Source organism: Rhea americana, unplaced genomic scaffold (assembly GCF_003343005.1).
Source record: "Rhea americana isolate MKP2758 unplaced genomic scaffold, rheAme1 scaffold_698, whole genome shotgun sequence".
Taxonomy (NCBI): domain Eukaryota; kingdom Metazoa; phylum Chordata; class Aves; order Rheiformes; family Rheidae; genus Rhea; species Rhea americana.
Genome location: NW_028186865.1, coordinates 23,197 through 35,790, shown reverse-complemented (window position 1 = coordinate 35,790; position 12,594 = coordinate 23,197). Strand labels below are relative to the sequence as shown.

At 52.0% G+C, this 12,594-nt stretch overlaps 1 protein-coding gene across 1 annotated transcript; it reads left to right on the top strand.

Annotated features, from left to right (window-relative positions):
• The first annotated feature begins 224 nt into the window (after positions 1-224).
• Positions 225-4,732, top strand: SPACA6 (sperm acrosome associated 6). The gene is given in 12 exon segments (XM_085321437.1): positions 225-283; positions 834-933; positions 1,507-1,726; positions 2,375-2,477; positions 2,764-2,870; positions 3,047-3,070; positions 3,157-3,234; positions 3,376-3,446; positions 3,449-3,484; positions 3,870-4,011; positions 4,321-4,440; positions 4,443-4,732. Coding segments are annotated over 12 exon segments (1,350 nt in total).
• The last annotated feature ends 7,862 nt before the right edge of the window (positions 4,733-12,594 follow it).

The following is a 12,594-nucleotide window of genomic DNA, read 5'->3' as shown; positions in this document are numbered from 1 at the left end:
AGCTTCTTACTTGCTAGCTAGTCTAGCTTGAAGTTTTTGAGAAAATTACACATATGCATACCAATGCACACTAGCTTAGAGAAAAATGCCAACACTGTGGTTCCACAAGCAGCTGTTGCCCAGGCACACAGGCTCTATAACCCAGCTCCAACTGCTGATGCTGAGGCCCTTGCTCCTCTCACCCCAGCCCTGCCATTAGCTGGCATGTAGGGCCCACAGGCCCTATGACCCCTGATCCCACGTCAGTGACTGATGCTGAGATCCTCATTCTCCCCAGTTACTGGTACCGCAGACATGGGGGCCACCATTGCCAAAGGTCTCCCTTGAGTTGCTGGTCCAAATTCACCTCATTCTTATCTCCTCAGTTGCTGGCACCTTGACCTTACTGCACTTACACAAGAAGTTGGGAGTGAGACTACATAAAAAGACAGCTGGAAAAGGGTTAAATAGGAAGATAAGATAGACAGTGGTGACCTGGCACAGGGTTCAGTTATACAGGTGCACTCCCTGGCAGCCACTTAGATGTGACCAGCCATTTTTATACTGTGTCCTTTCTATTCCTCTCTTTGTTCTTCTCTGGCCTCCTTCCTTAAACATTTCTTGATAAACTTTGCATAGTCCTAAAGGCATCCCTTGGATATCCAAAATCCTCATGTCTTGTTTCCCCGGTTCTTATCAATTATGAAGGGCAGTTGAGGCACATCTGGTCCCGCAGATCCAAAGCCATGCTTGTAGTTTCTTACTTGCCCATCAGTTAGTGACTGGAGATTTCTGTTCTTTTCACTGTCTCTCTTATCACTTGTCTATTAGGTTTTTTTCTGTGTTTTGTTTAGTGCTTTTCCTGTTAGTTATGACTCTCTCTGCACTGAGAAGTTCCTTGATCTGATAATTGCAATGAAGCAGATGCTCTCACTTTCCACTGTGACCCTGGCGGTCTTTATGGCCTCTGAGCAAATGGCCCCTGGCTAGTCCATATGGTGACCCTAAGGTACCTGTACAGCACCCAGAATTCCCATCCTATCTGTAGAATGACCCTGGGGGCCTATATGGCACCCAGAGCTTGATCCTGCAGGGAAAACGCTGGGGTGCATGGGAGTCCCTGCAAGGGACTGGATTGGAGGTACCGAAGGCACAGAACTGTGGGGAATGCAAGGGAGGGGATGAGAGATTCAAACAGAGGGGATTTGGAGACACTAAATGTGATTGGCAAAGGCTGAAAGCAGAGGACTGGGGAGACCAAATGAGGGGACCTTGAGGTCTGGAGCCCAGCCTACACATCCCACACCCCAGAGTACTGAGGTATCCAGGTGCCCCTGATCCCCCTGCCACAGTGGACCCAGGCATCTCAGCACTGCCTCAGAATGCCATTGTTTCTCAGGGATCCAAGCAAGCCCCGTCTTGGAACCCTAGTGGTCCCTGTCATGGAAGTGTCCAGCTGCTGTGGAAAGCAGCCACGGGGTGGCAAAGGGTACCTCTTATACTGGCACTGGTCCTCTGGATCCCCAGGGACCTGGAATCTGGGTGGAGGGGCCTGGGTGGTGGCGGTGGGTAGTCTTGGYCCCCTGGATCCCTGGGGTGCTCCCCTGCCTGCTCTGCTTTGGTCCTCCCCTGCAGTGGGCCCGGCTCTGCCATGATGTAACTGGTGCCCTCCCTGGAGTCCCCCAACACCAGCGCTGCCTTGAAGCCCTCGTCCAGGCTGCTGCACCGCTTGCTTCTGTCACAGTGGGTGTGTAGTGAGACCTAGGGACCCCCATCCTGATGGTGAGCCCTGCCATGCCCATGGACTACCATCCTGCACAGGATCCCCACCCCAACTGAGTACCCATGACCTTGATTGGGACCCTTACTCTGAACAGCACTCCCTAGCCCTCTAGGGACCCCAGCCCCAATCAGGAACCCTACACAACCAGGGACTYCCACCCTGACCAGGCACCTCCTGACACTGCCTATAACTGGGCACTTAGGGACCTCTCTCCAGAATGGGGATCTCAGCTACCCCACTCAGACCAGGACCCCAAGGACCCACTACCATGCCCAGATCCCCTTGTCCTAACTTACACCCGCAGGGACCTGAACAGGGATCCTTTTATCTTGCCTAGGACCTCTTCTCCAACACTGACCTGGAGCCCAGGGATCCCCAGGGACTCCAAATCTGACTGAGACTTTGAGGACCCTCCAACCCTCCTGCCTGGGGACTCTGAAGGCCTCCAGGGACCCACACACATCCTGACTGGGATCTCAGGGACCCCCAGGGATCCCCGGCCCTCTCCACGACCTCTAAACCCTCACTGGGACATCAAGCATCCCCCAGCCCTTACTGAAATGTGCTAAGCCTGACAATATACTAGTCCAAGTGCCCCTGTGCTGGTCCCAGGGTCAGGGCATCGTGAGGMTCTTCAGGAAATTGTAATTGATGCCCTACACTTGCTGGAAGTTCAGGGGGGGCATGGGCAAGCAGGGGACATGGCACATGATGGGTGACATGCATGGGCGGGGTGAGGGATGGGACACAGGACATAGGACAAACATGGGGAATGGGACATGGAGGCCTTGAATGGATGTCTGGGGAGTCCATTGGGGATTTGGGGGCTGAAAAGGAGCATTTGGAAGCTCCTGGAGGGTTGTGCCTGTGGAGTTTTATAGAGTCTGGTGGCTTTGAATGGGATATTTAGGGACAGATGGCACTCCAGAGTGGCTACACAGGGTCCAGGTGATTTGTGTATGGGGTCTGTAGGATCAGAGAGATGTGTGAGAATTTGTGAGGGAGCCTGGTTTCACTTTTGTACCTTGGACCCTCTCAGAACCCTTCGAGGTATCTCTGCAGAAGGCTGTTAATGGAATCTGGGTGAAGCTGAGACAGCTGGAGGAAGGTACAGCACCAGTGGGGATGCCCACCTGGGACCCTCACCCTGGAGCTTCTCACTCCAGAGACCCCCATGCCCTCCATCCCCAGGATGGACAAGGATTGGGCCCTGGCAGTGCATCACAGAAATGTGAAACCTCAGTGACTCCTCAAACTAATGTTGATTCTCTCCTCCCACACCAGCTCCAGCCTGTGTCCCACCCTGTGGTGAGCACCCATCCCTCCATCATCTGTCCCCCTGTCCTGCAGTATGCCCCTTGTGTTCCCAGGACTGCCAAACCTCTCCTTCTCAGGGTACCAGCTGGCTGCCCGCACCTTCCAATGTGCAACATGCCGTCTTGTGGACTGTCAGTTCCCCTTGGACTGCCCAGGTAAGGAGGCCACAGGTGACTCAGGCATCCAGGCAAGGCTGGGACAAGTGCCATCTCAAAGCTGGGCATACACATGTGCATATACACAACCGCCTGTGAGTGCACGAGCATGTGTGAGCACTCATCTGCTTATGCCCCTAGTACAGGATGTGTGGACTCGTGAGGGTGAAGCTGTCATGCTGCACTGTGTCGTRCCCTTTGCCACCCCCCCTCCCCCGAGCTGCCCATCACCTGGATGTTYGCCAAGGATGTGAGTTGCATATGCACATGCAAAGAGTGTCTGAGTATGCATGAGAGGACTGTGCAGCAAGGCCTTCGTATGTTTGTGTACTTGTTTGTGTAGTTGACATGAGAACTTATGCTATAAGTAGTGCAAGTGTGAGCACGCACAGGCCTTTAGCAAGTGCGCACCCACGTGAAGGGTGCATGCAAGCAGGAGGCAGGTCACTYGTGTTTGCACAGATYTGACTTGTGTGCACACATGTAGGACATRACTGTGCATGCACATTTATGTGCGGGGGGCACAAGGAGCGTGTGTAGGGCACATTTGTGCAGGTACATATGTGAGCAAAGGACATGACTATGCAATCACATGCCTGGGCCAGGCTATGCTGATGTGTCCTCCTGTGCCCCAGCTGCGCACACAGGACCTGACACTATTTGAAGAGCTGCAGGGGGGCATGGAAGGACCCCCCACCCTTATCCCTCCTCTGGGAACCATCACCTGCAGCCTGGGAGCCCACGCTAAGACCCTGGCCTGCAAGTACTTCTTTCTCAGTGATGCTCCCAAGCTCCTGGGTCTGCTAGGGACAGTGTGTGTGGGGGGAGGGGGTGGAGTGTGGAGCGAAGCCCTTAGAGTGGAGATGGAGGAATGTATGTGGGGGTGTACGAGCAGGTTGCCAGGTCACTTGAGTCCATGGTGAGGAGGTGCAATGGAGACTCCCCAGTGCCTGTGGGGTATACAGGGTGGAAGAGGGGCACCAGGACACCTGGGTCCTTATGGAAATAGTGAGGTTTGTGGAGTGGAGCAGGAGCCCCAGGACACCCGGGACCCTGGGGGGGGACAGGCTATGCCCCCCTGCCCAGGCACCTGGGCCCTTGCAGTGTCAGGAGGCACCGTGGAGGCAGAATGGGGACTCCAGGCACAGTTCAGGGCTGTGCTGCCCTGGCCTGACAGCAGGACACCCTCACACCCTAGAATGCTACTGGGCTGGGGCTGGCACTCGGCTCGATGGGGTTCATTCTGCTACTGGTGTTAGCCTCCCTAACCTGGGACACCCAAATCCTCAGGAACACCGAGCCCCTGAGATCCAGGCATCTCAGGGCCTCCACAGATCCACCATGGGGGGTGGACCTGGATTTCCTTAACCTGTCTGGACCTCCAGCCCTTCAGGATTCCCTACAAAACCCCAAGGGGACCCAGGGGCCCAGTGATGCCATAGACACTTGGGACCTCCCAACACCCCTGGGATCCCGATGCTCCCCAAGCTCATATTGAGACTCCCTCACTTGCACTCAGAATCATCATAGATCACTTCTTCTTCCCCTTGAACCACTCAATAGCTCTCTGGGACCCACCACCTTTCCTTAGTGCCCCCAGAACCCCCTCACTGTCCCTTAGACACTCTTTGCGACCTTCCAGTTGCCCCCAGTTTATTCAGTTGTCCCAACAACTCCCAGACACCATACTACTCTCCAGGACTCCCCAGTTGCCCATAGATCCTCCAGTTGCCCCTCAAACCCATTTGGGGACCCAACCAGTTGCCTTCAAATCTCTTAGTTTCCTCCTGGCTGCCAGGAGAACCCAACGTATCCTTCCCCCTCCCTCCCACGGATGGTGAGATGGGGGTCTTCCTCCTCCTCCTCCTCCTCTTTCTTGACTCCTCTTTCTTTCCCCCAGGGCCACCTGGCAATAGCTCCGGACCCCTTGAAAGACTCCCAGACCCAGTGATCACCTCGCATCACACAGAGTGGGCCACTAGGGTCCCCTCGGGAAGCCCAGAAACCCGACTTCACTCTAAGGGAATTTGACACATGGATCCATTTTTGGGGAACAAAATTCCTGTAATTTCTCCTCTTGTGCTGGGGGGAGGGGGTTAACTTGGACACTTAAGTCCTTCACTCAACTTGCTTGGATGGGGCAGAGGGGAACTTGGATTTGTTTTTGTTACAAATTATAATTATAATTTTTCATCTCTTATCATGGAAAGAGGGACTATTGGATGAGATGGAAGGCTCAGCCCCACAGGGGACCTAGGAGATGGGGGAGCCATGTGCTGGGAGTCACTGCCCTGCTCTGCCCTGCAGGAGCTGCCTGGGTCCGTGCCCTGGCAAAGCCCTGGGGTCCTCACCTCATACTGCAGCCACATACTGCATTTATGCGTCACACACAGAGCCATGTGCTGAATGCCTGTCCCTGGTGAGCAGTATGGTAATTTGTGGTCTCGGGGAGTGCTGTGTCAGGGTTCCTGCCCCGCCCTGGGGAAGCTGTGTGTTGGGGCCCTGCCCTGCTCTGCCCTGGGAGGGCCATGTGACATGTCCCTGCCCTGCCCCAAGGGAGCTGTGTTTCAGGTCCCTACCGTCCCTAGGGAGGTCATGGGCAGGAGAGCCCCAAGAGGGCTCCCTAAGTTGGGGCTCACCCCCAGCACTGTGAGTTCCCTGCCCTCTGTCATGTTCCCAGAAAGGGACACTGGGCTACAAGTGCTRGCAGCAGGGAACTGCACTGCCATGTCCCCTGAAGGGAAGTTTGAAGGAAGGAAGGAACAAAGGAGAGGGCTGTGACAGCTCTCCCTCAGACCCTCGGGAAGGGAGAACTGGGGCTGGTTAGGCTTTTATTAGACCATAGTCACGGAGATAGCCTACCCTGGTGAAGGAGCAGAGAGTTTTCCTTCCTTCCTTGAGAAATGTTTACATAGGTACCATCAGGGAATTTAAGGCAAATGCACAAGGTCTGTCTCTGTATGGTACCAAAACCTCTACAGGATATTAAGTCTTTACTTACTTTTCTTCACTAAAATCTCTCTACTAGGAAATACTTGTGCAAAAGCATATATATATATATATATATATATATATATATATATATATATATATATACATGCTCAAAATCTAGCAGCATGGTTGCAGAGTGTGCAGTAGGTACAGGAATTGCAATTCTAAATTCATTTGAATCATAATTGGGTGTTTGAGAGATGATTTTCTTCATCATCTTAAACAGAGAAATTTTCTACTAATTCTTTTTTTCAGGGTACATTTCAGCTCCTCATTTCTCAGTGTTCACAGTGTTTATAACAAGAGTGACCATACYGTACAKGAAGGTGGGAATCCCRTCTTTCTCAGGAGACATTACAGAGGAGCCAGGCATGTGGTTATCATGGGCTAGCTTGGAGACAAAGGACACCACAGCGATGTGGAAGTTGCAAATTGTGAAGGCTTTGCTTCTGCTTCTGCTCAATCAGACTTTCATAAGAACAAAGGAGATGATGTACAAGTAAAGGAATGTCATTATGATGCTCACCAACCCAGTGTTCCCAGAGGCAAGGTTAAGGATACTTTAAACTCAGGTGGGTGCTGCTGCAGGACAGACTCTGCAGGGGTTTGATGTCGCAGAAGGAGTGGTGCCGCAGAAATACAGCCRTGAGGTCATGAGTGAGTGTATCAGGGCATGAACAATGCCAAAGAAGCAAACAGCCCCTTACAGTAGTAAGTAGATCAATGAGCTCTTAACCAGCATAAAATGCAAAGGGCTGCAAATGGCCAGGTATTGCTAATGGGCCATGGCAGCTAACCGTATGGCCTCTGTGCTACCCAGGAAGTAGAAGAAATGGAGATGGACCAAGCAGCCAATGTAGGAAATGCCCTGCTGTCTGGAAATTAAGCCCTCCCAGCATGGTCTCACCAGTGCCAGGCAGAGGGGCAGCCCCACTGCCCTCAACCTGCTGGCCACATACCAATGCCACTTAGGAGAAGGAGGGGGGTGTCCTTCATGCAGGACATTTATCAGAGTCAAATATGCTGTGACGAGGTTCTTTTAGAACAATGCTGATGGGGTTTAATGGTGCTGCCTTGAAACACCTCACCAATGGTCTGTAAAAGAAATGCAGACCTGGACATGGACACAATGAGTTTTCAGGGAACAAAGAGGTAATGCAGAAGGCAGGCCCATAGTGATGAGACAGGTCCAAGGGTGGGCTGGGCAGCCAGACCACAGGTTGCAGTCCACATCAATGAGACCCATGGCCAGGCAAGGGCASAGCTGTGGCAAAGATCCAGACCGGCACTCCTCTGTTGTCACTCAGGTGGGGATTGAAAGTCCCAGGCGCGGCTGAAAGGGGTCCTGAGCTCATTGGCAGAGGTGGGTGCAGGCTCCRGGGGAGGCTAGTTAGGGCCAACAAGGCCTATTGTTGCCCATAAGGCCCAGACAGATTGCCAGGTCATCTTTATCGCCGCAGAGACCATCAGTACTCACCCAGGATTTGTTATTGTATTCCTCCATTGCAACTTGTCCTTCCTTTGGCCTCCTGAATGCTGCCATTTTTGCGTTGGAGCTCTGCCATGAGTTACCTGTTTAGCCAAGGCAGTCTCATGACATGTCTGCTTGTTTTCTGGAGTATCCAAAGTAGTCCATTCTGGCACTTGGGGGATGCTGTCCTTAAAGACCTGCCAGCTTTCTGGAGCTCCTTTGCCTTTCCTTGTTCTGTCCTCCGCTGCTCTCCTTCCTTGCTCCCTTCAGGCTCTGCAACTCCACTATTTCATGGTCACTACAGGCAAGGTGACCACAGACTGTCATGGCGCCAGCTCTCCTGGTTGTGAGCTTCCCCTTCTGGAGCTTGGGACACTCATTATTCCCCTCACACTCTGTTGTAGTCAGGTACACTCCGAACAAAGGAGATGACATGAATTTGGGAATAACTATGACTGCAAGTTTATTTGGATGGCTGGAATGGCAGTCACRATTTACTACACATACTATTCAACTACCAGGAAGGGAGAAAAGGGAAAGAGGAGAAGAAAGAAAAAAAGAAACACTAAGGGAAATTTTTTGCTAGTGTTACCAGTTTCGTTACTCACCTTGACCTCCTAGTCAACTGTGAGGATCTCTCAACCTCAAGGAGTATCCTTCAGGGGTGTCCCACCTCAAGCGAAGATCTTGCTGCCAACCAAGAGAGCCCAGAAAAGCTCTCYGTGGATCCCTATTTATATCTTAGTTGAGGTTATTGCTCTAGTGATATGAAGTGATGGGTTTGATGATTGACTGAGCGATTCTTTCCACATTGGCAAGTTTGGTATGTTCACTGCATGCACTGTGCGGGATAGGTGTAGCCACCACACACAGCACTCAAATGCACGAAACACAAACAAGAGTTGGGAGTCTCCTCCAACCATGCAGCCAGGACTGGACACAGGAAGGGAGGCTCAGGCTCAATCTCTTCTCTGCCTCAGAGGGCTAAATCTCTCTGCATTTCTCTGAGGGGTTAATGGGACAACAGAACCCAGTTCTGGCACAGCACATCTTCTCCCCAGACTCCTCTTGTCACCAGAGCATGTACTGGCTATGGCAGAGCCCTCTCCATGGTTTTCCCGGGCATCAAGAGAAGCAGAAAATCCCTAAGCCACAGCCACCACCACTGTAGCCAGAGAATGACTTGGGAGAGCATGACCTTGGGAGAGAGCTGCCCGCCAGCAAGGACTGACAGCCAAGCCTGGACTCCTGAGCTATTGCCTTCTGGCCTCTCCAATGCTCATGTCCTGCAAATGGCAGAGTTCACATTACACTTAGGAAGGATGCACAGCAGTTGGGGGATTTAGTTTAAGTCAACACAACAAAACTTCATGTGTGCCTGCATGGCTGACAGTCACCGCTTCTTCTTTTCCTTCTCTCTCTGGACATGGCTCTTCTTCCCAGTGCTAAGGATGGAGAAAGAAAGGGGTTGTGTTACGCACAGGGAGAAAAGTAGAGAAATACTGGAGACTAGTTCAGGCCATGCATGTTTGGATGTTCTTCTGATGGTATTTCCATGCTCAACGTCAAGTAACACAGGCCCCCTTGTCTGAACAAGATCCCACTTCACAGAATCAGTGAGGTTAGAAGGGACCTCTGGAGGYCATCTAGTCCAACCTCTCAAAGATTTCCTGGTGCTGGTTCCACTGGGGCTGGAACCCAGGACCTTCAGCATGTAAAGCAAATGTGACAACCACTACACTATCCCTTGTGCAACTCATCAGCCTGGGGCAGAGTTCACTGGGGCCAAGACTGGAGATGAACCTGTCTCTTGGCTTCAGCATTCAGGGAGAGATTTGATAAGGTGCAGACAAACACTGGAGGAATCCCTTTGTGCTCAGCTGCTCGGGCTTTCTAGGTCCCACAGTTGAAGTTTATCCTCTTGCATGGAAGGGAAGTCTGATTCAAGGTCAGTGTGGCTTGATCATGGTGAAATGCGACTGCGGCAGCAATGACACCTTCTCTCACTCTGGCAGAGACCTCTCCTGCTGCTCTCCTCCCTCAGCCCCTGCAGCCCTGGGCCCATTTGGAGCCACAACCCTTCACCTCCAAAGGAGTGCTGGGCATTTGACTGGGGATGCAGGGAGGCACTTGGTGTCAGGGTCCAACCCAGGTCAATCACATGTCATGAAAAGTCACGGAATGCTCTGTCCAACTCAGTAGCTCCAGAACTGGGAGCATGACCCCACAGGAGGTCACTGCTACTACACTGTCACAGGCTTTTCCTGGAGTTGGCACACACGTAYCCTGTTTGCTGTGTCCCCTGTTGCTTGGCCAGCCTTTTCGCCTCCTCCTCCTCTATGTGGGAGAAGTAAACCTTCACGGTCACTTCCCTATCTTGTCCAAAGCAGTACTTGACAACTTCCTGAATACTTGGCTTTTCTTCAGCCAGCTTCTCAACAGCTATCTTCGCTTTCCTTCTTCGGGGCAGGACTGAGCCCGCCTGAAGCCACGGCTGGGTTTGAGTTCCCTGCTGAACCTGCAAGACAATTCCACGCAGATTTGTGCCCCACTTCCAAGCCCACTCAGCTGCTCTCAACGTGCACCTCTACAGCAGCCAGAGACTGCAGAACCTGTGCAGTTACCATCTCCTTGGTCTGGCCTGGCCCCAAGCACCCCAGCTGACAACTGCTATCCGAGGCAGGGACACTGCAGCACAAGATGGAGAATAGCGAGAGGAGCTGCAACATGCCCCAGGTTATGTCACAGCCTGACCGGGATTTACTGTCTTCCCCATTGGAACTTCTCACTCAGTCTAAGCTTTCTCCTGGTGTCATAAAAGAACAGAGGGAACATCACTTGCAGAGCAGGAAATCTGCAGTGCAGTCCTGCTATGGAGTGAGGACAAAGGACAGGTACAGCAGGTCTGTTTTTTCCCTGAAGCAAAGGGTATTTCTCACACTCTCCTCTGGTCCCTGCCTTGAGCCTGCCTCTCAGCACCGATTTGCCCTTAAGGCAATCCTAGCAAACCTAAAAATCCTTTTTCTTTCTTTCTTTCTTTTGTGTGTGTTTAGTTGTGTGTGTGTGTGTGTGTGTGTGTGCTGATCAGTCATCTAAACGTTCACGGAACTGAACAGAAACTCTCCATTTTCTATCCCAGAAAGGTCCAGCAGTGACCTTTCCACCAGAAACAGGGCCCAAGTGGGTCTTCTGGTGTGAYTGTGGAGAATGCAGCAGCAACAGATGTATTGCAAAACCAGGGCACAACCGGTGTCTTTGAAAGCAAGWCCCAAACAAAAGCACTAAGTGCTGAAAGGAAMATATCAGAAGGGGTCTGGTACAGCCACTGTCCATATGATGATTCTTTTCCATACTTCAGGCTGGCACAGAAAGGAGCACTTCTATCAGGAGCATCTACCTGTCCTGTGCCCTGTTGGCTTTCACTCACTGGCCATGCAGCTGATGATCTGGCTTCAAGCAATTGCCTTCTCATAGCTTGTGTTGCCGTCCGTGTGGAACACCYTGGGATAGCTGGGAGCACACTGCAAATACACACCGCAGGGAGTTGGTGTGAGTACAGGGGGAGCTAGTCTCCACCTCAWGCTCACAAGCTGYGTACCTGCTTCTGCAGCAGAAAGCAGTTCTGGAGCAGAAGCACAKGGGCTCAATGCACTGTGGTCACATCAATGCAGACAGTGAGCACCCTCCACCAAAACACCCAGGGGTGCACAACATGCCCAAAGGAATGCTCAGGGTGCCCACTTCGCAGCTCTCTATCCATAGAGCAAGGACAGCATCAGGGTCATCTACAAGGACAAGCTCCAAGACATACCCTTAACCCCTGTCCTGCCAAGTGCATCAGCCACTGCTCACTGGTCCGAAAGATTGTGTGCTTAGGGATAGAAAATGGAATTTTGCTGGGAATCCAGTGCCAAAGAGAGATAAAGGCATCAAGAGAGTAAAGCATTCCTGCCATTTTCATACCCCTGGCACTCTTTTCTGCCAGCCACAAAAAAAGGCTGTCAGGCAAAAACCAGAAATAACAGACACTGTTCTCTCCCTTGGGCTCCTTCAGCCTTCAGTCACTCATGGCCTGCACTGAAATGCTCTTCTGAGTGCCCAGCAACTGCCYCTTGCTTGGAAGGGCTGCCTGATTCAAAGGTATATGCCCCTAAGCCACCACCCCATGATGGCTGCCTGGAAATGACCCTCATTCCTTAATGCTCCTGGGAGGGGAAGGAAGGGCAATGCACAAGGGGAAACGTGGGTGACTAGCTCCTCCTTTGGGAGATAGTCACCCAAGGGATTCCTCTGCTTCAACAGCATTCCTTGCACCCATCTCTTCTGCCTCACTTCACTCTGCCCACTTCCCCCACTAGGCTGTAGCCGCACCCTGCTTGGGCCAACCACAAGGTGARAGTTCATGTGCAGGAAAGGGATCCAAGGTCACTAAATCAATCTTAAACTTCAGTGAGAACAGCTCCTGCTTTTTGCCCTTGGTAGCAGGATGGCTGGAATTTCATTTGCCCTGCAAGGCAACATTCTTTCCAGTCAAAGAGTGAGCTCCTCTGGGTTTGATCCTGTCTCTCTGCACACTCACTGGCCTTTGGGAATAGCCTGCATGGTGGGGGAAAACTCAGATATACATTTCTCTTCTTTAGAAGGCCCTACAAGAGCACGCAGACATTTCCTCAGCCTCATTAACGGAACTTAAGCCCCCAGCAAATAGAAAGGATCCTGTTTACTTCCATCAACAGGCTATGAGAAAAAGGCTCTCCTCTTCCGGAATAAGGATTTGCACTGACTTTCCTAAAGGTCTGAAACATGAAAGTAGAGGCAGAGGAAACAGAAATTCAACATGAGGGTCTCCCAAGGACTTGCTATGCGCTACCAGTCCAGCAAGGGATCGCTAGTCATTG